General features: G+C 37.5%; 2 protein-coding genes across 2 annotated transcripts in view; one reads left to right on the top strand and one right to left on the bottom strand.

The window, feature by feature from the left end:
- Positions 1–1143, bottom strand: part of clpb (ClpB family mitochondrial disaggregase) — a 34201-nt gene extending 33058 nt beyond the window's left edge. The window contains exons 1-2 of the mRNA XM_079246193.1: positions 515–1143; positions 311–362 (exon numbers count right to left, since the gene is read on the bottom strand). Coding sequence (XP_079102319.1) covers positions 311–362; positions 515–971 — 509 coding nt within the window. The 5' untranslated portion in view covers positions 972–1143. The remainder of the gene's footprint in view (positions 1–310; positions 363–514) is intronic.
- Positions 1144–7816: 6673 nt separating this feature from the next.
- Positions 7817–24373, top strand: stard10 (StAR related lipid transfer domain containing 10; the record flags this gene model as incomplete). The annotated part of the gene is made up of 6 exons (XM_079247015.1): positions 7817–7975; positions 18903–19050; positions 19158–19261; positions 22407–22524; positions 23220–23272; positions 24167–24373. The coding sequence occupies 6 exons, from the start codon at positions 7817–7819 to the stop codon at positions 24371–24373; spliced, it is 789 nt and encodes a 262-aa protein (XP_079103141.1).
- Positions 24374–26262: the final 1889 nt, after the last annotated feature.

Here is a 26262-nt window from a genome sequence, read left to right as displayed (position 1 = left end):
ACATATAGCAAAAGTGTTGAAAATTATTTTTGTTTTATTATAATCTCTTTCTTTGCACTCACTCTAAAATAATAATTAGCTGCAATGACAAAAAGTTTCTGAGATGGGTTTATTTCAGGTACATCTCATCATAAAAACAGTCTTGTTATGTCTGGGATTAAATAAATATTTAGCTTGTGATAACTAAGGGAATGTATTACAAAAACAATACTGTCTTAAAAGACAAACATTACTTATTAAAACACAGAAGAAAAGTTAAAATATGAAGTCTGTGCGTGTTTATGTATGCGTGTGGGAGTGCATGTGGTACCTGACAACATCTTGAGAGTTATTGGTCCTTGCTGCCTCCAGCAGAGCATCCCCTTGTCATTACAAAGACAAAACACACACAAACCACACACACACAACAAAAACAACACATTTTTATTTTAAGGAAAGCTTTTCACAAGTGTTAAAAATGTAATAATTTTTAACATAATACTAGTTAGTGGCTGTTCAAGGTGATAAAGTTTACCTTTACTGTCAGAGTCTTTCCTCAGACAGAAAGCCACGGCTGCAGCTGACAGCACACCGACAGAGGCTGCTCCTGCACGCCCGGCTCCTCCACCTGCTCTCTGGCCCTCGCCCCCGCCGCTGCGACCGCTCTCTTCCCAGTACTGGTTGTTGTTGCGCCCCCTGCTGGCCAGAGCCGCCCACGAGCTTCGACGGTTCTCCAGATTTGACAGCCATCTTGGGGCGAGATGGTGGTACTGCACCGATGGATTCACACTGTTACAAGCGCTCTCCTCTGACAAAAGTCCTCTTCTCGAGACCCGAGAGGTGGACACGATGGGGTTGCGGTTAGTCTCTGCTGGTGTCTCGCGGGTGCCCTGGCTTGCGGCACTGCTTGCGCTTGTCTGGAGCACACGGCTGCATGGTGACAGGCTGCGCGACCTTCGGGATAAAAGCCTAGTGGGAACAGACGACAGCATGGCGATAAACTCCCAATAAGAGAAAACGAAAGCCTGAGTCTGACCGTATTTCCAGAGGATGTATTTCTAGTTGTAAACACCGTGTTAATTCAGATGTAGCAGCCACTGTCTTATCAGCTGACGAGGCGATAGTAACACCAGCACGAAAACAACCGTTTCACCTCTCATCGTCGCCAGGATGTCACCAGAATCCGCGGTGCATTCTGGGAAATGCTGTTTTAATTAGGAAACTACAAGCGTCGGATGTGACGACATGTAATGTAAGTCACGGTAGTAGAAAGAGATCCACGCATTTATTATTCGATTGTGGGAGAATAAAGTCTTCTAAACTCTTCTCAAAACGCATATAACCATCTGAACTTAGTTAACTTCTTTAAATTAATACATTAAAAAAACGTTAATTATCCTCTTGGATATGAGGTTAACTTTTTTCAATTACATGCTAAATTATTTATTAATAAACAAACACTTGAAACAACAGCCACTGTTTTCCTTCTCCAGACAGAAGTAAACTCTCTTTTTAAACCTCTTAAACTCATTAGAAAAGTATCAAGCTTTCTCATTCTCATGAAAATATTTCAAATAGCACAGATGACCCCATCTGCTATAAATTTTATCCTTTTATTGTCGCATTGAATATGATCCTCTCATGTCTGTGGTTGTTCCTGCCATTAACTGAATGATGATTTTTTTTCTGATGTATAAACTATTTAATTTAGTTCTTCATATATTGTGTTATATATTATGTTATTATCTCCAACTTGTTGTTTTGTTGTATCTGTAATATGTGTACTTATTTGTCGTTTCAAAATAGTTTTGTTAAAATAGTACAAAGAGAGCCTTTTTTGTATAAACTCTGAATGAGAATTTCCAGATAGCTGAACAAAAATATAGTTGGTCCTCTTTTTTGCAAATCATTCCTTAGTTCAACACTTAATGATGTATTAATTATATTCTATAGATTAAAGTGTAAAGTGTAACATCTCATTAGACTATTATGGTAGCCTTTCTTCTTATTTTTTTCTGGTGTGTTCCATCTTCTTTGTGGGAGTAGAACCGTTTTCAAAAGGACTGATAGAAATGATGAGACAAGCTCTTTTGGCCATGTTCACCACGACCTCCAGGTGGCGCAAAATCATATATAACTGAGCACACTGGCTTACATCAAAGCCAGGAAATGCCATTTATAATAACTACAAATAAGCAATTTAGTTTCATATCCTTTTCTAAGAATACTGAGTCAACCCTCATAGTGACCGACTTTGATCTATTGTCATTTGTTTACATCAAGTAAATTAAATGACTTTTTCCCCAAACCTTACACAGGCATCTGAATGACTGAATGATTAAATGAATGAATGAATGAATGAAACCATCTATCCATCCATCCATCTATCCATCCATCCATCCATCCATCCATCTAGTCAGCCAGCCTGCCAGCCAGCCATTTTAAATACCTGCTTATTCTAAAGCAGGGTTGCAGAACAGTATAATCTAAGGACTCCATTACTTTCAATAAAAAGTTTAAAATATGGAAACCTTGTAGATAACTTTAATTTAATTTCTTATAAGTAAATGAATACATAAATTACTGAATTAATACACTTTTTTAAATCTCATAACTATTCAGGTTAAAATCAAATGAATTGGCATTTTCAGCACTTAAAGGTGTTCAGTTTAGATTACCGCATGAGGAACATAAATTGTTCCAAATATTCATTCTTTATTTGAAGTTTTTGTGATCATATTTTTAATATGTAATCAACATCTAAGTAGTACTATTATATCTGTCTATCTTTTACTTTTTTAAATTAAAAAAATGTGTTTGTCTTGGCATCTGTTTGTGCCCAACCCTAGTGATGGTCCTTATGAAGCAGTATTGTTTTGCTGAGAAACTTGCATCAATAGCCTTATACACTAGCACCTGTATTTAGACTTCATTTAAAACCATTTATTAGAATTATTGACTTTTCTCCCATTTTTCAGCTGTCTTCTCTCTCATTGGCTTACATTTTTCTGTCATATCCTTGGCTTCAGCTATCTATATTTAATCCTCTTATCTCATTTAAATGCTTAACTTACTCTCTTATTGGCAGAGGCCCTCCTACAGTCTATAAATGAAGACTTGCTGCTCTTCCTCCACTTTGAACAATCTATTTTGTTCCAAATATTTTTTGTTTATTTTGTATCTGTTGATATGTGCACGGTGAAAAAGTCTTAATTATTTAACTGTTGATTAGTCATCGACTAAATACAATGTGCACGTTCAGCAGTTCTTGGGCAAGAGAACAAAGTTTAGAGGCAGCTTTGCATATATTTATCTCTTCCTGCACTATAAGCCTATCTTGATGTGCCTGATATAAATATACCCGTTCAGGGTTTCCTTTAGACATGTGCAGCAGCAGAAGGCTAGAATACATAAACATTCATATATTAGTGCTCTCACTCAAGTATATAAGACAATACTATAAATTAGATATATCCCTTAAAGAGAGAAATAAGTTTTAAGGTGTCTGTGTGTGTGTGTGTGGGGGGGGGGGGGGTGCGGGCAGTATTGGTCTTCTTTAATATCTACTTCTTCAAGATTATTAGAAACAGAACAACATTTCTGAAAAAAAAAGAAACAAACACAGAGATTGCCTTCCTACTATGAAGTGCAGCTGCATTTATTTAATGGGTCGTGGTAAATGGAAGCAGTAGGCTTATTGTGCTCACATGCCCCGCCATCATAAATATACTGTCACCTTTCATGGATGTCAGAGCCAGTTTGACTTACTTGATATTCATTCTTTCCAGCATATACATGTGTTACAACACTGCTTCCCCTCTGGCTCTGCAGTGACATCACCAGAGTCTTGAGCGCTGCATGGGCCTAATAGTCAGAACCGTCCACATCTGTAAAGGCAATTAAAATGCCATGATTGTGATTACAGTTTTTTTTCTTTACTTTTTAATTTAATTTGGCTTTACTTTCCTTTATATGTTGTAACCCATGACTTCAAGTGTCTGTTTCAGACTCATCACTAATGGTCTCTTAACTGATTAGTCAGCCCCACAGTTAATGACTTACAATGGACTTGCAAACACAGCTGGTGAAACTAGATTTCTTTAACTTGTTTTAGTTCTGCTAGATCCATCTCAATTCAGTTAAATAGGTTACAGCTACAGTAAATAATACATAATAGCGTGTTGTACATTTTCATATTGCCGTGAAAAAGGTAAGTTGTAGGATGCCACACAGCAGCACAATGGTAACACAATATCCACAAACTTCTAAAAGTAATGGGAGCGCTTGCAACAAAACTAAACAGATTAAAATAAAAAGGTACCTGGCTCAGGGCCAATCAATTAACTGTAAGGTTTTTTTTAAAAATATTGATTTTAACCAAATCTCTGTTTGTTCTGTTTTCACTGATGTTTTTTTTTTTTTTTTTAAATCCGCAGTGTCTGATGGAAAAGCAAGTTCAGGGAAGGATGCCAACACAGCGCTATGAGTGGCTGAGGACTGTCCTATGGATGCTTCCTGGACAAGAGTCTGTTGCACGACAAATACTCTGCAGTATCTGTCAGTACCTGTTTCTGTTAAGAGAGAAAAAATGTCTATTTCTTCATTCTTGTTTCATTTTCATATACAATAAACCAACTATATAAAGATCAAAATGCAAGGTTAAATTCAATTTATAGGGGTCTCTCAAAGGTGTGAAAACACTCACAGATTAAATAGATGAAAAACAACTATGAGCCCACACAGTCTGAGATGAAAGGAAGAAAAGGATCAAATCAAATCAAACTTTATTTACAAAGCTCTTTTTATACATATGCAGTGCAAAGTGCTTTAAATAATAAAACACATTTTGAATATATAGAAAATCTTCACGTACTTCTGTATAAAATATCAAAATCCACTAACACACACCTGATCATACTCTCTTTCTCACAAAGACTCGTCATCACACTCGTGATGAAAGACAGAACAGGAGACATAAATGTACTGCATTACAGTTCATTTAATTTCATTAAACAGATCTCAGCAGTTGGGAGTGTACATTATCTTTGACTGGTGACAACTTGATACTGAAACACATTGAAATAAAAAAATTAAATAAAACAAAATCCAACTTAAAAACAGATAGTATATCAGCCAACAGAAACCAAGCATACCCTTACAGCACTGTGAACTAACCAAGGTAGTTTACAGTATCACCCACTGCAGGGTAGATTAGATAGTGGTCAGAAACAGTACAAAAGAAAAAGATATATATTTAAGAAAGTGCATGGCTAGCACAAACAAACTGTCTAATATTTATTTAGCACAAGTCAATGCTTGAATCCAAAAATGCAAACAAGTGATAGGGAGAAAACACGCACACAGACTCACTGCTTGACTGACATGCAAGCTCATACGTAGAGTTGTGTGGATTAACAGACTTTTTAACTTGATTAATTTGCAAAGCAAGTGTCTTCCTGGTACATTTGTAGGAATACTACTGAAGGGGACAAAATAACAACATCAAAAAATCAATCCACCTAGCATAATTTAACAATTTGAAATAAAATGTTATGGTTAGCAATTTTGGATGCCATCACAGCTATTAAGCATAAAGAAAGCATTTCAAGTCGGCCATCGTCACAAGACCAATATACACTAATTATCTTCTCCTCCTTATTTCTACTGTCTTCTTCACCCAGTGTCTGTTTCTTTTTATAGCATGTCATAGATTATCTGCAAAATTCAATCCAACACAAAGTCAAAATTTAGGGCTCCAATCTGTTACAGAAACTTTGTGTCAATACCAACGACTTATTCTGTTACTGATTTATGTTCAGTATCAGTTAATAGATGTTTGATATCTTAAGAAACAAGACACAAGATAAGATGAAATGAGATGAGATGAGATGAGATGATTCTTTATTAGCCCCCCACAGGAGAAATTCACAGTGTTACAGCAACAGGTAATGACAAAGGCACACATTGTAAGATAAAAACAACACAACACAAACTAAATAAATATAAATGCAAATAGTGCCAAAGACATATTGGCAACTTGACAATATATTGATTTAACAAACATGATGGGATGACATGCCATTATTCAAGTACCATTTGTCACAGTTCATCCATTGTGGTTGTGTTGGTCGCTCTTGCGCTAACAACACACCTAAGCTGATCTCATAAATGTTAAGTGGGGTCAAGGTCAGGACTCCAAGAAGGTCATTTCATTCTCTTCAATCCTCAATTGTGGAGGTAGTTTCTCACAAACCTTGCTTTGTAGGAGTTGACATTTTTTGGAGGATACATATCAGGAGATTTTGGATTGCCACAGGTTGCAGAATCTCACTTCGATATCTCTCTGCATTGAGAATGCCTCCAATTATGACAAATGTTGTTTTTCCAGTGACACCCCACGCCATCACACTACCTCCACCAAAAGCTGTTGTCCTATCTGAACAGCCATCAGCATAATGCTTTCTGTGTCTTACCCACACTTTGGCCTGACAATCCAACTGCTGTAGGCAGAATCTGGACTCATTAAACATAATGCTCCCCCACATGCCTAGGTTCCAGTGCACATGGATCTGCTAATGAAATACCAGTCAGGTAAGCTGCCTAATGGTCAGCACCTGGAGTAGCCTACCAAAAGCTCAAAACAAGACTAATGGCAGAACCAGCTGTTTGGTATCAGCAGAGAAAATTTGTCAAGTTTTCATGGGCCCCACACAACTCTGCTGCTCATCCAACAATGAAAATTTCCTTTCAAATATGGCACAATTTAAAAGGGAACAAACAAACTTCTGGTGGCACAAGGTTTACCTAAAAATTCATCGTCACAACAAAGAAATAATAAAGCAAACACAAATTTCCTTACTTTTTGCACCAAGTTGATAACCTGTGGAAAATCAGAAATCCCAAACCATAGCATTAGTGGCAGATGTGGGTTTTTTTTATTTATACTGAAAAACAAAATTAAAAACATGTTTAAAACATGAAATCATGATAACAAAAAGGAAAAATTTATCTCGATTAAATTAGTAACTGAAACACTTCACGTGACAGGTAAGTCTATGAAGTTTACGAGGAACCCTTAAAGGCAACACGGGGAGGTGGAACTGGAGCTGTGTCGCTGCATCGCCTGCTTTATGGCACATCACCGGTTTCTCCTCCTGTCACTCCTCCTCCTCCTCTTAATTCTTCTCACCGCATCTCGTCCACCACCTGCCACGGCAGCAACGGAGCCATGAAGACACTCAGCTAATTACTGTAAGCCAACAATTTTTGTAAAAGAAAAAGAAAAACTGTTGAGAGAAAGCGAGGCAGGAGGGAGCAGGGAAGGTGGGTACACGAGGGGGAGACACAAACGCATAGTGAGAAGCGGAAACAGAAACATATGGTTTGTCAGAGAACCAGCTGTTTCTGCGGACTGCTGAATTGGACAGAAACTTATTAAACCACAATAACAAATTGAAGACGCAGTTAAAAACGTCCGTCTCATTTTGTCGGGACATCTTTGCATTAGAATCGCGCGTTCACCTGTGAGAGACTGACGGTGCTTTACACCTCTGTTTCAGTAGTTTGTGCAGAGTGGATTGCGGTTGTTGAACCTGCCTGAACAGGCTAACACACACACTGGGAGTACATCACAAGACGCCGTGGAGCCAACTAAAGCCTCTTGCAAAGACCAAATTGAATTAGACAACTTATTCGTGCAGAAAGCGAAGTAGTATCGATAGGTTCATAGGTTTTCCTTCGCTTTTTCACCGGCTCCCAGTTATTCCCTCCGGGCTCACCAGGAGTCTGTCACCCCCTCCCCGTCTCTGCTCGCCCGTCCTCCTCTCGACAACGAGCCATGTCTGGGCAGACTGTGACCATCCCGGACGACCGGGCTTTCGCCAGCTTCAAGGCGGAGTGTCTGTGCGAAGAGGGTTGGAGCATGACCTACAGCAAAGGGGGGATTACAGTGTGGACACAGGGTCTGGAGGAAGGGAAGTCCGTCCACAAAATTAAGGTGAGCCCACTCAGTCTGACAGATGTGATATGAGTTTTCAAAGCATATAGAAATAAACAGCACAGGAATAGTAATACTGCACAAATGCACAGTGGATGGGAAGAAACAACCCCTGCAGTAACAGGCAGTAAAGTGCTCTTTCTAAATTCCCATATGATACAAAGTGCTGACATGCTATAACTCCTGCTTTTTGCCGCATGGTCCCATAGTTGCAGATCCATTTCCAACACTCTCTAAAAGCTCATTTAAAATGACAGAGCACCTTGTTCATTGTGCCCTTGTATGCATATAATCTCCCATTATTATGACACAATGGAGATAGCTGTAAACGTAAGTATAGTAAACAGATTTTATGTTTCATGGTGGGGTTGTGAATTGGACCCTGATGCACAGATAAGAAAATCTCCACTTTGTAATCAGGTTTATTTTTCATTAGACATCCTATCTTCTACTAGTGAAGCTATTTTCAAATCTATGTGCAAAAGCATAGTATTAAGTGATAAGTATATATTACCTTGTTTGATTTTTTTAGGAACTAGATTTGCATAGGTAGGCTGTACGAGCCGTTTAAAAGGGAAGTGAGCAAAAGCTCAAATTGAAATAGTGCTACACTAGTGCATAGCTAAAATGTGGTTACAGCTATTTACATGCAAAGACTTGCTTCTTCTCTCTATCTCATTCGATTATAACTGACCTAGCTGGTTGTCAATGTGCAGTGTGAAATTAAATGTGTGTCTTTTACTTTCAAGTCCTCCCCAAAAGATTTCGCCCAAGCCTATCAGTGCTAAGTATTTTATTCATTATTTCATCTTTCTATTTGTAATCTGTAGTACTGGCAGCAGGGAGTTCTTTTTAATTGAAAGAGTTAAATAAGTAAAAGAAAACATTTATTCATTATTTTACATTATAGCACCAACAAAGGCAGCTTAATGAGTTTTAATTGTATTGTTGATCTAATAAAACATACGTAAAGTCCACTGTCAATCAGTCAGCCAAAGGAAGGATATGGTTTTCAGCTTGGACAACGCTGACATCCATCAGTAACAGTAATATATAGGTAATATATAAATTTTCTGCCAGTGAAGTTTACTGGCATGAAGCTATGATGGCAACACCACACACATTAACACTCAACCCACTCATTGAGGAAGTTATTCATTGTGAATGAGCACAACTACAAAGCTCTCAATTTGATTGATATGTGACAGATGTACAGTGAATAAGTGTAGAACAATGTTTCTCACACCTATTTCTAAGAGACTTATCTGTTCAAGGTTTCCAGATCAGTATCAGTGGTGATGTATCATAACAATTCAGGCTTCTCTCTCTCTTACCATTGTGAGTTACACAGTGAACTTCAGCTTAATTTCCAGCTAAATAAACACTGACCTGGACAAGTATTATTGGTTTCTATGTCAACTGGTTATGAGACAAGTCTGCAGGGATTGAATACAAGGTACAACACTTAGAAGAGACACCTTACACCAACTTTTATTTGAGATTGGAATGTGCTGAAGTGCAGGCTCAAGAATTTTAGGTCAGGTAACCCGATTCACTCTTTGAAACTTCTTTAATGATCAGGGTTTTATCCTATCCAGTGTAATCTTCCATCAACAAAAGAAGGAAAAAAACAGCTTTTTGAAAAGTCAGACTCAAATATTTGGAATCAGACAAAAAATGTCTGATGGATCTTTCTGTGCCACTTTAGTTCTTCTTTTTCTACGAGAGTTTGTTGTTGATGGGGAAAGTAATAAAGCAAACATTGAGGCAGGCATCTCCCTTTTGCCACTATCTTGTGCATTAAATTTGTGGTGTTGATAAAAGATGCAGTTATAAGTTCTGCCTTGCCTTATCTGAGGTACTCTGGATGCAGCATTGAAAAAGAAAGAAGGACATTGGTGGTGGGTGCAAATGTCACAAGCCTAGAGTGACAGTATTTGTGCTATTTTTCTCACTGCCTGAAGGGGAGATGCAAGTTCTGCATAGTTAGGCGCTTCAGTGAATTGATTATTTTAGGCTCATCATTTCTGATGACCTCTAGTATTGTATACTGTATTGACTAAATGGCCCACTGCTACCATAACTACATCAGAGTACAATTGCTATCAATAATGCAAAGTCCATGAAGTTGAAACATCTAGTTGTTTCTGGATAATTCTTTAGGGTAGATAATGTGACAGGCATGTGAAAGTATGCAAGAGTAAACTGGGTTATCTACTTAAATAGTTGCCTTGGCAATTTGTCTCGTGTATGTAGCTTTAAGTCTGTGGAGTCCATGTAGAGGCATGATTAGGACAACAAGTTACCACTCTTTGCTATGGACAGTTGCTGCTTACTATCTAACAAATAAATGGCTGCTATTAATTATACTGTATTAGTTTTAGTCATTTAGAAAGGGAGAAGCTGATATGGAAAGCATTCTTACAACACTCTTGTGGCAAAACATGTAGATTTTTTTCTCTGTGATGATAAACTATATAGATTAAAATTGAACACAAAAGGATGCAAAGTCAAAGTTTATAAGAATCTAGATTCATGGTGAGGGCAACTGAGACCTTAAACCCTTTGGAAATCATTCAGACTGATAAAAAAAAAAGATATCAAGTTACATTTAAAGCTCACTTTTGGCAGCAGCTACTATAATCTCTTTTTACTGCTTCTGATGTTGGCTTGTTTCCCACAGCAACTGGCAGTAATCTGATCCTTATGTCAGTTTTGGTCAGATCAGTAAGTAAACTGGGAAGGTTTAGACCTGGAAGCAGCTTTCTTTTCCTGCTGGTGTATCCGGGTTTGAAGAGCGTGAGTGTACAACCAGGTGTTTACTTTGCTAAATAAACTAGTGTGCATATATGGGTGTGTGTCTGTGTGCATATGGGGTGTAATCTTCATAATCAGGGGAACCCCCATCCCTCTTATGTTTATCAATGTTTTTACTTCACACACAGGTTATTTGTATGGGTAGAGTTGTGTATGGTTACTGAAGATAGTGTAAATCTGCCTCATTTGCCATTGTAACTCATTGGGGTATATCCTGTGTGTCCTGCAGAGGTATATCATATCTGGATTAGCAGAGAATAATATTTTCATGTATCTGTATATTAAGAGTAGAGATTTGCTTATTGATGTTTTTTCATGTAGGATAGGTGTGTTTCCTTATGACAGCTGCAGTCTGCAAACAGTAAAACTGCACAAGTTAAATGCCTGGGTGTGGCTTCTGTCTATAACGGCCACTGTGAGTAAATATGACAGCAACAGGAACGGCATTATCTGTATGCATTATTTGTATCTACTTTTCTTTTCAGTCTTTCACACACACACAATATCCCTCTCTGCAAATGGTCACATTAACTACTGGATGTGAGTCAATATGTTTTTGTACATGCTTTTAGAGCCAGGTGGTTAGTAATGCCACAGAGATAGTTCTTCTATTTATAGACTATATCGAAAGAGTATGTCTTTGCTGATGCATGACAAATGACTGACACTTTTTTTTTCACTTAACCACCCAGCCTGTTCCTTTTTATACATTTGCAATCAAAACAGGACAACCCCCCCAGACCCCCACCCCCCCGAAAGACTGCAAGATAAAATTTGTCTGGCAATCATCATAACCATTAGTGGGCTAATAATCCAGCCTCGTCATCATAACTATCATTGCCTCTGCTATATGTGTCAACAAAGACTTGTGTATCATGACAGTAGTTGCCATTACAAACACACATCATCATAATTTTTTAATTTTTTTAGCACATTATCACAAATTTGACTTTGTACAATTTGTTAGTTGTTTTGCTTACAATTAACAGTTTGACTCACCAATACACATAGAAACACTAGTTGGATTCACACAACAAAGGTTGGACAATCTTAAATCTATCAAAAAAGAATTTTAAAATCTCAGTGGTGGCTTAATGGTTTTAATAGATTTTTTTTATTCCAACTGTAGACAACGTGTGGAATTATATTTTAAAGATTAGAAATAATTAAACGATGCAGTTATTAAGTCACCAACAAAAGGGTCTTAGTTTTTGAAAAGCCTCTACAAGTTGTACTTCGTGCAGTGGATGAATTGAAATATTTTAGTAGTATTTGTTTGGCAGGAAATTGACTTTTAGTTGCATGGATTATTTTTATGCACCTGTTTGTAATTGAAATAGATTTGTTTTTGGATGTTAGAAAATTGATTTACACAAAACAGTACAAATAGAAAGGAATGAAGACAGAAAATTGTGCACCAAATGACTCCCTTATAGAAGTCCTGAATCAAGGTCTGGTGCTGGCAGTTGCCTTCAACAGTCACATAATTAGTTCAGTGAAGTCCACCTGTGTGCAAATGATCTGTTGTAAAAGGCCCCAGAGTCTGAACACCATTAACCGTAACGAGACTTGTGCCTGTCTGTTTGGCCTCTGCTAAAAAACATAGTGCACCCATAATGAAGTGCCTTTATCTCTGCAACAAGGCTCATGTGAACACTCTTGGAGTCACAGTAAAGATAAAACTTTTGAGATTTGTTAAGATGTGTAAATTTCAGTAATGTATATATGTTGATGAAGAGTAAATAAAGATAGCACGATTGGAAAAAATTTCAGGCTCATCTTAGGAAGAATATAAAAATCCTTGTGGAATGATGCAGCTGAAGATGTACATTTCTATCTGAGAGCAGTATTCGAACATTATCTCTGCAAAGGTTGACTCTAATAGAGTGAAGCAAAATAAAATCAAAGGTTTTAGTACAGACAGTTCAGACAAGGTCTCCAATTTGGCCATTTTGGCATCATCTGTTCTTAAAGTGCCCCAGTCAGTAGACCTTAGATTTTAAAATGTTAAGTAAGCAATGCAATGAAACCTGAAGCTCTGAATAGGACTGGAACAAAGTGCTGGAGAAGTACAGATTAAAGTCAGGGTTTTGAAAAGAACACCATAAACTAAAGATTGTTTATTTTTAGGAAATGTAAAGATAATAACACTGCAATAAACCTGCCAAGAACAGGCAGAACACCAAAGCTTGGGCACCAGGCAAGCTGGGCATTAATAAGAGAAGAGACTGAAGAGACTCCCTGAAGGAGTTGCAGATTTCCACAGCAGACATTTTAGTGTCTGTTTGTAGGACACGTTTAAGGTATACTCTTAATAATTTACAAAAAAGTAGCAAGAAAGAAAAGGCATTGCATATGTTGCAAAAGGTACTTGTTGGGGCATATGAGAGTCTCCCTAAACAGAAAAGAAGTCCTTTATGTCAGATGACACTGTCATTTTAAAATTTTTATTTATTTATTTATTTTTACCAAAAAGATTCTGTTCATGGAGCAAACCCAACACCTTTTTCTGACCAATTTTAAACCACTAACCCTGGGCAATTGCTCTGAACTGGAGGAATGATATATGGTACTACAAACCAGAAAAAGCTCAAGGAGTCCTGCTCCAGTTATTCAGATAACCGTGTCTGTGACAGAGGTTAACCTTCCCACAGCACAATGATCTGAAGCATACTGCTAAAGTAATACCCAAGTTGTTTGGTGCAAAACATTTGTAATGGCCTAGTCAAAACTCAGATTTTAGTCTGAAGATATTAAATATGACTTAAAGATTTAAGTTTACCTGTCAAACCCAACCAGTTATCAGAACGAGGAGGGCGTTTTGCACTGAAGACTGGGTAAAAACCCAGTGGTTATAGATGTGACTGACTTAAAGAAACACACCCAAAAAATTTGTACATGTAATCGTTGTTCTTTTAAATGAATCTGTAATCAGTGGCAAGCAGATTGATCAGGAAGTATTGGCCAGCATATCAATCATCCACCCAAACTGTACAAGCCTTGACCCAAGCATATGCCTTTACCTTTACATTTTCTCATGTGCATTTTTAGTGGCCTGCTTTTTGTCCCTTAATGGACTGTGTAAACAGATGTCTTCACAATGTGGGCTTTACCTGCTCAAACATACACCCTCAACTCCTGGGTTTGCCTTCTCCCATGCTGACACAGAGGGAAGCCCAGCTCTGAATCACATTAGCACCCTCTGAAGAGTTTTTCTTTTCTTCATAATTGTCTTCCACAATCATGTATCAACCCCCATGGAAACAAATGATTGGAGCTGACAGGACTGAGGGAGGGGTAGAAGAGCAGAGTGGCATGAAGAGAACAAAAGTGTGATGACGGAGAAAAAGGAGAGAATGGAAAGTGGGTGGAGTGGGTTGGATGAGTGGGATAGAAGGTCATTGGGTGTTCCAAGTGGATAGATGCTATGGTGTTGACAGGCATGAAAACAAAACATACATACTCATTGTTTATCTATTTGTTTATGTTCTTTGGAGTCTGTCTTTGTGAACTCTGTTTTACCCTCTTCTGTCTTTCCCCGTCTCCCTGCTTCATCGGTTCCGTCAACCAAATTAGTATGTAATGTAATTATGCACACATGTTCTTTGCTGGTTGTATGTCTTCATTTTCTACTGAATGTCTTTTGCCTCCTTTAGTTCTTCTCTTTCACTTTTTCATTTGGTTTCTTGTTGTCCTCCTACTCCTCTTTCAGCTTGCCTGTAGATACAACTGATCTATTGTTCTCTTTGGCCTCTCCTGACCTGCTGTATCAGTAATTTGCTACTCCGTCTGCACATACGCACACACTCACGCATAGTTATAAAATATGAGCCCTCACTTGTACGGACACACCGTTTATGGCAGTTTATTAGAAAAACATTTCCACTGTCTTTCTGTAAAATAAATACAAAATTGCATTTGGAATGCACACTTTACCATCCCACCATTTATTATATGATAATCTGTTTTGATTAAGTGGTTTTTATAATTGCACTAAGATGTGGCTCATAAATGAACTGTTCAGTTTTGTTTAGTTATGAACCCAACAGTTAATATCCTTAACCGTGTAACTGTTTAATTCTGGCATCACTTGCTTTTTAACTCACCATTTGGTTAAGTTTAGGCCTCCCAGCAGCCTTTGTTTCTCACAAACGTAACATTCACAGTATCATTTCTGGGTAATTGGAAAATACTTGTAAGGGCATTAACGATAGTCCTCAGTAATTGACATTGCATAAGTTAAAACAAAACAGCATCAGATGACTCTACAATCACTAATCTCATTTAAACAAAGAGACCTCCTTGTTACATTGTGACAGACTGAATTCTCTCCTGTTCTCTTCTTGTTAGTTTTCTCTTGTTATTTTTTACTCATACTATAAATTTATTATTCACTTACAAATTTGTGATTCTTATTTAATTAGTCAGTTTGACTGGGTTTCATGTTTGAATGTTCAAAGGAACACTGTGCATGTTGCTGCCTTCTCTAATACTGTTTAGTTTGTCTCTTCATGGCCTCTTTCCTGCCCAGCGATGTGGCGTTAATTATGAAAGAGCTAAAATTTGTGTTGTGTTAGTCACAATTGTTTTGATATGTATGTGTTTGTGTAATTATTCACTTCTGGGTTTCCTTGCTTTTGGTATCACAACTACTTGTTTGGTATCACAACTACTTGTTTAAGTTTAGGAAGGATTGTGGTAGGATATGAAACATGCTGCCTTTCAAAGCATGTCAAATAACTGCAGAAATTTCTTTCTGTATAGCCAGTACACCGCCATCTCACATTAAGTGACACGCTCTGTGTTTTAATCTGGATTCTTGACACAGCTGGTCATATTCAGGGGCTGAACAGCTCTCTCACTTACACTGGTTACCTCAGTGGGAATACCTCTTTGTGCTTTGGCTATCAGCAGAGAGGATGGAGCAGCTGCAAAGGATTCATTGAACAGTGCTGTTTGTTACCCAGACAGAAACTGTGCATGCATAAGAAAAAAAACAAGATATAGTTGCTTCAAAATGAAAATGAAAACAAAATCCTGACACAGATGTTGGTCTTAACTCACATAAGTGTGGATTATCTTGGGGTTTCTTTTTCTTTTTTTAAGCCAGAAGTGACTATATTTGGTATAATAGAAAATGTTACATCGATATAGTAGATGAATAAAATGCATAAAAGAAATTAATGAATTATTATGAAGGTAAATGGATTAAGATAGATTTAATAATTCTGTGAATGTGGAGAAAAATAGATTGTAACCAGTGTTTCCATTTGTTTCTCATACCTTGATACAAAAATAAGCTCCTGTTCTTGATTAGTTTGAATAATTATGTAAAACCAGCCAGCACTGATCTATCAACTCTTTTCTGTGCAATTTTGTGTTCTGTAGTTAGTTTGTATTTACTTACCAGCTTTTTGTTCTCACTGAACATTTCCCTGCAAATGGCCAGGGTTTTGTAATCTGGGATGTCATTTTAATTTCCGATTTTATTTGACTAAGTGGACATGGTGATGTCTTATGAGACTATTCCTTGTCCTGAGGGCTATATTATGGCTCAGTGACAACAAGTGTTTATAGCTTCCAGATTCAGTGCACACACTTGACTTTTAGAACTAAAATAATATGTAATCTCAAGACAATAACCTCACTGAATTTAGACCATTGACTGAAATAAAAGATTATTTGATGTAAAGTTTGTGGAATAGACTCTTAATTCTAAATCTATGATTAAATTTTCTTAAACTTATGATTAGATGACATTAAAAAAGGTATATCAGTTGAACTGCTGTTATTTGTACATCGTTAACCACTGAAAACAGTGGTTAATTTTACATCCTCCTCAAATTATTCAAACTTATCATTTACATCAGTCTTTAAGTTACTTAGCTAATTTTAGATTTGGTTGTGATGCATTTCGTCATTTACCACAAATCATTGATGTACCCTGATACTGACGTGCTGTATTATGTAGTTGTACAGTCAGTGATCATTTTCACAACAGAAACCAATTCAATTTAAAAACTGTATCTGTATCGCACAACTTTACAGACACATCAGTTTCAAGCCAATTCATAACAAATAGCCTTGTTAAAGGGGCTCTACTATGCTATTTGTAGCTTTCTGAGCTTTCTACAGTGTTATAGTGTTGAATACTCATCAGACATATGAGCGGGGTTTTTTGTTTTTAATCACCTAAACGCATGTTTAAGTTTTCCAGTACACTATACAGTTGGTGTCCGTGGTGACAGAAATGATTGATTTTGGAGAGAATTTTCTACTTGGAAATTTTAGTGACGTCCCTGGGAGGGACTCAGTGATTGGTCATCTTCTCTAGGTTGTGCATGTTCACGAGAAGAAAACCACACCCACCTTCACTGCTCAGTATAACTACTCCTAGCATTTGACCAATCAGACGCAGCCTGTTGGCAGGACATGGGGCGGAGCTTTCTCTGTTCACTTGTTTCTGGCAGAGGCTGATCTGAGAGGATCATTCCAAAATTAATGAAGGGGTTTGTGAAAAATGGTTGATTATTTTAAATGAAGGTTATTTAAAAAATATGATCTGGCATTGTCTCAAAGAAATAAGCCAAGCTCTGTATGAAAAAGATGACACCTGATGCAACACATCGTAACCTGCATATATAATTCAGTATTAATGCTGCTCTCACAGATGATTGTTACTTCTATTGTGTGTATTAATGCATTCCTTTACTATCATGGCTGCTGGGCTAAAAAGAAGCCATGTGGTTCCTTTTATTTACCAGTACAAGTACAAGAATTTCTCATGTTCAGAATAATCAGTGTTCTTTGTACTTGTTTTTTATTTTCTCAATAGAAAGTTTTAAAGTTTTAAATATCTGAAAGTAATTTCACTCTGTGTATTTGCATTTTATTCAGAGTGCCCTCTCTATGCCCTACGATGTCCTATGCTCACTACACTCCACTACTAGAGTCTGTTCCTTATGGCCTATGGGGTTGTGTCCGGCAATTTGCAAGCGAAAGAGATTCTTTAAAACCTAAAAAGATTTTTAATCATCAGAGACATTTTGTGCTGTTACTGATGTTGAGCTCATTGTATATCTCCCAACATTGTTATCAAAGACCAAAATGAAATCACCTATTTCAAAAGCAGGTAATACTTCTCTTAAATGAATCCATAGGGGAACAAGAGAGGGAAGATGGTCCATACTGAACCTCAAACTTAGAGGATTGAATTCATAATAGGAGTTAAAAGCATGTGGGACAGATTTGATACATTTAATTTTCAATTGCTCTTACCGTCTTTCTCTCTTTTTCTGCATCAGTGGTTTTTCCTCATGTCCTTTATTGGAAGCACGTTACTTTTTTTGGCATTTAAAAAAAGTTGGCTTCACTGACTTCCCTTTTTCACCATGTTGTTATTACTAAGACTCATTCCCCCTGGTACTCGTAACTGTAGTAACACCTACACTCCAGGGTTTCAGCGCTCTCTTTGCCTGGGGTGAATTGTCATCTACTCCAAACAGAGACCGGAGTCTGCATGACTCCATGTTGCACACCTACAAGAAGAAACAAATAAACGGTAAAACATGTGGATGGATAAATCATGAACTACTCATTTATTGCTGTTTTTATTGGATTTGGGTTGAAAGATGAGATGAATGTATATTTCATTTACAGAGCTTAGTCTGACACCTTTTGTTCGAAACTGCGGCTGACATTTGAAGTTGTTGCTCCCGAAGCTCCTTGCTACTTGTTGACTCTTGCAGGCTAGTTGACATAATTGTGTCAGACTTTGCTCTGTCTGTTGTTTCTGTTAAAAAACAACAGCAGGTAAACAAGTCTAGCAGGGACTTCTCTATTATCAGTAGTCTGTCCCAGATAATTTCTCTTCTCGATTTGACACACCCATGAACACAATCTCCCATTCCACTTGCTGGCACTTACAGTCTCCAACCATCTAATGTCTAAACATTTCATCATCTGTTACCAAATCTATTTGTATGTGTTTCCAATGCAAAATCCTTCCACACCTTTACACAGACCTTCTTTATTTTCTCTGTTTGCATATCTGAACTGTGTTCTAAATGTTTAATGAAAACTCTGCTTCTGTCATTTTTTTTCCTTTCAGTGCTGTATGGTGTGTAAAGATGTGTCAGCTGAGACGATGTATGATGTTCTCCATGACATCGAATACAGAAGGAAATGGGACTCAAATATCATCGAGACCTTTGACATCGGAAAGCTTACAGTCAATGCAGATGTCGGTTACTACTCATGTATGTGTGTACACTTGCAAGATGTCTTATGTCTGATTTCACAATTTAGAGCTTCTGAGGTGATGCAGACATGACGTGTTCACTTAAGTGATCTTGTTTTGTTACAGGGAAGTGTCCAAAACCTCTTCGGAACCGCGATGTCATCACACTTCGCTCCTGGTTGCCAATAGGGAAGGATTACATCATAATGAACTACTCAGTTAAACATGCAGTAAGTATACATGCACACAGAGATACATGGTGTGCACATGCTCAGACCCTGCCCACTCACCCTCTCCATAACCTTTATATGTGCATAAAGTAATGCCAATGCTGCACTGTGAGACAAACACATAGCCGTGTGTGTACAGACGTGCCGTTACAAAGCTTTTTAAGGTCATTAAAATGCTCTTCGGACAGAAGAGGTCCATCCAGGAAAGAGACAGACGGGCACCATTCCAAAGAGATAGGACGATGCTCCCTTTGATGCTTTTACATTAGACAATGATACAGTAGATTACACAGTTTAACTGTGAGAGTATTAATTGGATTCAGCTGAACGTTGAGCATTATTAGTTTGGCTTCAGATCATGCTTTCTAAGAACATGGCTAATTTAAATGCCAATGGCCAGTAAAACAAACGTGGTGACTGGAGAGCTCTAAGACCATGTGAGTGACAGTTTGGAAGCAGACCTGAAACCTTTGCTCTTTCTTTGGCATTATGTCGGTGTTTCTCTTCTCTAACTGGCAGACGAGGACAAGAGCTATCTCTTGTAAAAGCTTGTCACAGGAGCAACAACAGTCAGATTATTGCCAATACTGATTGAAACAGAACTTGCAAAGCAAATTGTTCATGTGTAAAAATGTCTACAAATAAAATTTGTAGGTTTTTCTCTCTTCCATCCCTCTCTGCTGTGCTTCAGCTTTGTCCCATAAAGCTGTTCATGCTAAAAGAATCTGTAATGCATGTGTAGGTAAGAAATAGCAACAGTATAAGTACTAATGATTGGCTCTTGTTGGTTGTCTTGACTTAGGCAAAGTGGCTTTTGGCAAAGTACATCAAAAGCACTGCAAAGAGTCAAAGAACTTGTTTGCATCAGTGAGAACAAAACAAAAATAAGTTGCATTTACCAAATAACATATTCTAACTTAGTTTTCTGTTATTTACTGGTGTGACGAATTCCTCTGGTTACAAAATGTCTGAAAAGGAACTTACTTTTGTTTAATAGTTAAAGGAAAAAAGCTTCAAAAATAGAAAGGCTATTCACTTTATTTTTATGTGATACTAAAGAAAATAAACCTTCTAAAAAACAAAACAAACAAACAAAAAAAACAGTTATTGAAATAATTGCTGATTATTTTCCATTGAAGTTAAAAATGCTCTGGTTACACTTCTTTTCTTCCCCTCTCATTTACAATTATTTGTATTTGTCTCCCAGTCTCATTTTCTCTCCTTTTCCACCTATTTTCCTTTTACAGTTGTTTAATGTTTATAGTAGGATAATGCCTCTCATGTGACTGTCAGCGCTTGACTTCCGCCTTGCCTTCCGCATTCCTGCATCAGTGGTTACAAACATAATAGACTGTGCGTATGTGTGTGTGTTTGTGTTTTTTGTAGTGGGTCTGTGTGTTTAGCCATAACTATTTGCTAATCACTAGAACTGGGGCGCTTGTGGAGTTCAATTTAAGATAACTCTAATAATTTATTTTTAATCTTGGTCCTGAATTATGTAAAGTCTTGCAGTTAGAAATGCATAATAATAATTAAAAAAGAAGTTTCCTGATCTTTAGAATCCACCATCCAACGGATGTGGGCAGCTGTAGTTGTTTCACTGCAGAATGAGCCTCTGTGTAGATTAGTGCTGCTTTATCAGGAGAGCCTTTGAGTATTATGTTATTATTTTTTTTGTTTGTATTTTTTTTTTGTTGGTTTATGGAGTCACTTTGGTCCGGACTACATTATAAATATATATGCACCTTTTTTCCCTCATAAATATCCAATCCTTGAGGGTCAGTGCCCAGAAGGTTTGCTTGCTTTTTATTTCCATCATAGTAGGGGAACATCTAAAAGTTACAGGGAAGTAGCTCTTGAGAACTTAGATATCCCTACCCCAGATTAAGTTTTTTTTTTTTTACCTCCCAACCACATATTGGCTGGTAGTTTCTTAAAGTTACCAGCATGTCAGATTTTCCAATAACCATTTTTTTTTCTGAGAAAATAAACCAGATTTTTCCGTAAGGAACAAAGTAAGATAACGTGGTTGAAAGGATCTACTTTAAACTTTGGGGATGTTTACAACTCTACTTACATAACAAGAATTTGAAATATTGTACATGTTGCTCCTGAAGGAAGAGCAAAACAAGCTGACAAACTGGTGTTCTCGTCATAGGCGGTGATATATCCTGGTGAGTGTTTTGAGAAATGCTTCTGATTTCCTGTAGTTCCAGTTTTGAGGGGAAAAAAAATCCAGTAGCTTGGAACATATCTGATTTCCCAGAAACATGCAGATGATTCACAAACGCTGGAGCTGTCAGCAGAAATTCCTACAACGTAACCTATAAGTAGAGAAGCACAGTCACCAAAAATGCACGTCAAATATTTGGAAATAGATAAAACAGTTCTTTGAAGTATCCCACTGATAACATTTCTAAGCTCTCCGTTGCTGTGTGTGCTTATTTAGTGCTCTGCATTTGGTTTTTCCCAGTTAATACAGGCAAAGCACTACTTCACTTCATTTACATGAGTAATAATCTAACATGAATAGCTAAAGAGCTAGCAGCGTGTGTGGTATTTTGTCCTATTATTTGTAGGCTAAAATGAGGTGCATTTAAATTAGAAAGCTGCAGTAGCTTCAAAACAAAAAAAGAAAAACATCCTTGTGTGTCTACTTTGCAAACATTTGAGACCATTTGATGAGCTGACTGTTGTTTATTAATCTCTGTTGGTCAGAGGCTCTATGTATGGTGTGCATTCAGGGAAAATATATCATTTTTCTATTTATGAAACTGTTGTTTAAATAGGATACCTGGTCAAGAAGGCACACTATAGCAGTCAACACAAACATATCGCAAAAGCAGCCCATAAAACAATTCAATGAAACAGATTCAAAACACATCAGATCATCTTAAGAGTAGCATTAACAGTCCTCAGTTCAACTAGTTCTTGATAAAGTGTTCACTAAGTTGACCAAAAGGGATCAAACTATTCAGCTTTAATGTGTTCTAGAAGGCATTCCAGGACCAAGGTAGAAAAGAATAAAAAGAAAATGCATTTCTACCTAGATGAGTAGAAATTTTTGGTATAGAGGAGGGGCTTCCATCTATTGTCAGTTTATGTTTTTGTCTAATTATCTGTCTGTGTGTGTTCATTTTGACAGAAATACCCTCCTAAAAAGGACATGGTGCGAGCTGTTTCCATTCAGACTGGCTACATGATCCAGAGCCAGGGACCCAATCTCTGTACCCTCACTTACCTGGCCCAGGTAGATCCACGAGGTAAATGATACACATGCCCGCCTATAAACACACACATACATATGCAAAGGGACAAATGAACAGCCTATTAACAGCTCTCAGGGCTGTATGTAATGTATGCATGCATACACTTCTTCACTCAGCCTGGTGTTCAGTGCATGCTCTTCTATAAATTATTCATTTTTTTGGCTTTATGCCAAAATGAGTTGTCATAGTAACCATATCATTAGCTTAACAACATAGTTGTCAAAGTCATACTTGAGCAAAATTACTATATCTGCCTGACTCTACTTTTCTAACACTGCTTATTCACTGTGCATCATCCCCAATAAATCCTTAAAAATTGACTTGGGCAATTATGCTATCAGGATAACGGTATGAAATATGGAGTATTTTACATTTTCATCAATCATGTTAACCAGGTTCCTCTGCTTTCCTCATCACCCTCCTCATTTTCTGTCTTCTCTATGTTTTTTCTAATTTACCTCTTCACTGTTGTCCTTCTGCATCAATAATTGTGTAAATCTATGTAAATTCCTGATTGTATTGTGTGTTTTTTGGCTACTTTTTGAAGTGGATGACATGACATGTAGTGATGCAAACTTAAAACCCCTCCTTTACACCTCCTCCTTCTTCATCTTTCTCTTTCACTTTGATTCTCTGTCACTCTTGCACTCTTATCCATCTTACCCTGCACACTCCATTTCTATTTACAGGTTCATTACCCAAGTGGGTTGTCAACAAGTCTTCCCACTTCCTCGCTCCTCGGGTAAGTTGTGCATATTTAAACATGGATCCTGTAAGTATGTTTATCAGTATATGTGGTAATCCACAAATAGCACATTGTTGCAGTGAAAAACCTGCGTGTAGGAAAAAATATGCAGCTCATTTTAGAAACCTCTCTTTTAACTGTATTTGTGGTTTGAGAGTTTGTGTTTTTGTTGACAAATAGCCTCTCTAGAGACAAACCTGGGTTGTGTGAATCCCATGGTGACGTCGGCAGTAACAAGAAGCTTTAAGAGAGGTTGCCAAAAACAAAAAGAATAAACACAGGAACTATTTTATATTAACAGTTTCCAGGAACCAATTTGATTTATGTTGTATTTTTAAGCCAACAGTGCACACAAGCAGCGCAGCTGACTGAGACATCTTGATACATACTGTAGCAGTGTCTTTGGTAAAGGCCATGAATACAGTTTTATATAATTCATCATGATGGATGTGATTTAAAAAAAGCCGTCACGTGACTTATTTAACTCGTTTAATGAAGGAGAGAGAAGCAGCAAATCCCTGACATGTCATCATTTCAACATATTGACAAAATGATGTTAAATAATGGGAATTTGTAATAATTATAGTAGCCTTACATTGCCATAGATTACCTATCTGATAACATGTAGATGCTTTTTATTTTATTTATCTGTTATTGCTCACAAAAATATTTTCCTGAGAGCTACATTACTCAGAAAATGGCAGCTTGTCAAAATTATATTAAAAAGAAATCAAATAGAGGGAAAAAAAAGCAAACCAACCCAAGTCATTTGAACAGTGCCACAGTGCCTCCGAAGGGCCATTTAGGTTTTTAGTGGCTGTATTTACTTCATCCCAGTTTTGCTTATCTGAAGAAATAAGACTCCCATTTGGTCTCCTTTTGTACTCTCAGGCAATGAAGAAGATCAACAAAGCCTGTTTGAAGTATTCAGAGTGGAAGAAGAGACATAACCCAGGCTTCAAGCCCTGGCTCTACCCCGAACAGACTACATTGCCCAGCATCCCACTCTCAGAGCTGAGCATCCAACATGCTGAGAGCCTGGAGAATATTGATGAGAGCTCCCTGGCTGAGACCCATGAGAGAGAAGACAGTGACTAACACAACATGCTGAGACAAGGTTATGTGCTCATACAAACAGCAATGCAGGGATACATAATTCCTAAAAAACAAAACAAAACAAAAAAAAAAAACATCCATAATTATAAGTTTCTTCTGTGTATGTGATTCTGCCTCCCCCTCAAAAAAAAAAAAAAAAAAAGTCATCTCTGGAAAAAAAAAAAAGTCAAATATCCTTTAATTTGACCTCCTTTACCTTTGATTGTGGCACACATTCGATGTGGAATTATTTTAGTAAGCTTCTGCGATGTCACAAGATTTATTTCTATCCAGTGTTGTATTATTTTTCACCAAAAATCCTGATGATGGAAGCGGCCGACCGCATTCTCAATGCGGTGAAGTTCAGGACTCTGTGGTGGTCAATCTGTGTAAAAATGACTTCTCGTGCCACTTGAAACACTCTTTCACAATTTGAGCCCAGTGAATCCTTTCATCGTCATCTTGGAAATATCCATCAGGCAAGAATCTCTGATAGAATAACCTGCTCATTCAGTAGATTCAGGTCGTCAGCTGACCTCATTCTTTGGGCACATAATGCTGCTAAACCTAGATCTGACAAACTGCAGCAATCCCAAATCGTAGACTGCCTCCACGGGTTTGTACAGTAGGTTCCATGGCTGCATCACTTCATCTGCCTCTCTTCTTACTCTGATGCTCCAGTCAGTCTGGAACAGGGTCAGTCTGGACTCAGACCGCATGACCTCCTTTCATTGCTCCAGAGTCCAATCTTTATGCTCCTGAGCAAATTGAAACTTTTTTTTTCTTACGGCTACACAGTTCCAATCCCTTGAGTTCCTTCCTGTTGTGGATGTGGAAATACTCTTACTTTCACCATAAACATAACCCTGAGTTCTGCTGTTGTTTTGATTTATACAAAATGTTTAATTGATCACGATCACATTCATTCAGGATTTTTTTTTCCAGCCACATTTCTTCCTCTAAACCCTATTTTTCTGTGATGCTCTTAGATACTTTCACTGCTTGATGCATGCCAATGATTTTATCCGTCTTAAACAGACTAACATCTAACATCAGTTGGGGTTAAATAACTTTTTGCCAGCTGCAAGGTCACTGCCCATGCAGTAATAATCCAATAGGAGGCCGGTACCTATTTGCTTAGTTAAATCCAGGTGGTGACTTTTTTTGGCCTGGTAGTGTATATTGTACATGAAATGCATATGCAAGCATACCATCGCAAACATACTGTATATGTTAGCATTCTTGCACAAAGTCAGACTCATACTTTACCAACCTGGTTCCATATTGCATACATACTGCATGAATGCATACACGTGCAACAGAGGTGCATATACAGATACCCTACATACTGACAATGGACTCAAAAAATACTTAATATATAACAAACTAATATTTGGTGTAATCAGAAAAGTAGCCGTATTTTTTTCAGGGGAAATTTCTATTTTCTGATTGGGACCTATGCAGGTGATTATATTGAAATATATGTTTAAGTATATTTTAGGGTTTAATGCTGAAATGTTTACAGACTTATTGAACAGGACATTACTGCTGTAAGTCAAAATATGACCAGTAAAAGTAAAAACTGTACTTTAAAAATTTTTTTTTTAAATTAAGTTTCTTGCAGCTACTCGTCATGCATGTCAGTGGTACACATAGACAGTCAATACACTGTACTGCACCAGTGCACCCAGTCATCTACACGCTCAGTTTGTATCCCTCTGCCATCAGTGTCTGTTTCTAATGTGTGTCTATCACATTTTATAAGCACATAATAAATATGCAGGTGTGCAAAAGGCAGCTGGAATCCCCAATCCAACGGTCATCCTTTTTGTTCCTCTTACACACCCACACACATACCCGCAAATGCAGATTTACATTAATGTACTGTCTGC

This window comes from Telmatherina bonti, assembly GCF_933228915.1.
Source record: "Telmatherina bonti genome assembly, chromosome: 9".
Lineage (NCBI taxonomy): Eukaryota > Metazoa > Chordata > Actinopteri > Atheriniformes > Telmatherinidae > Telmatherina > Telmatherina bonti.
The sequence above is the reverse complement of the archived record's forward strand: the minus strand, read 5'-3'. Positions and strand labels throughout refer to the sequence as shown.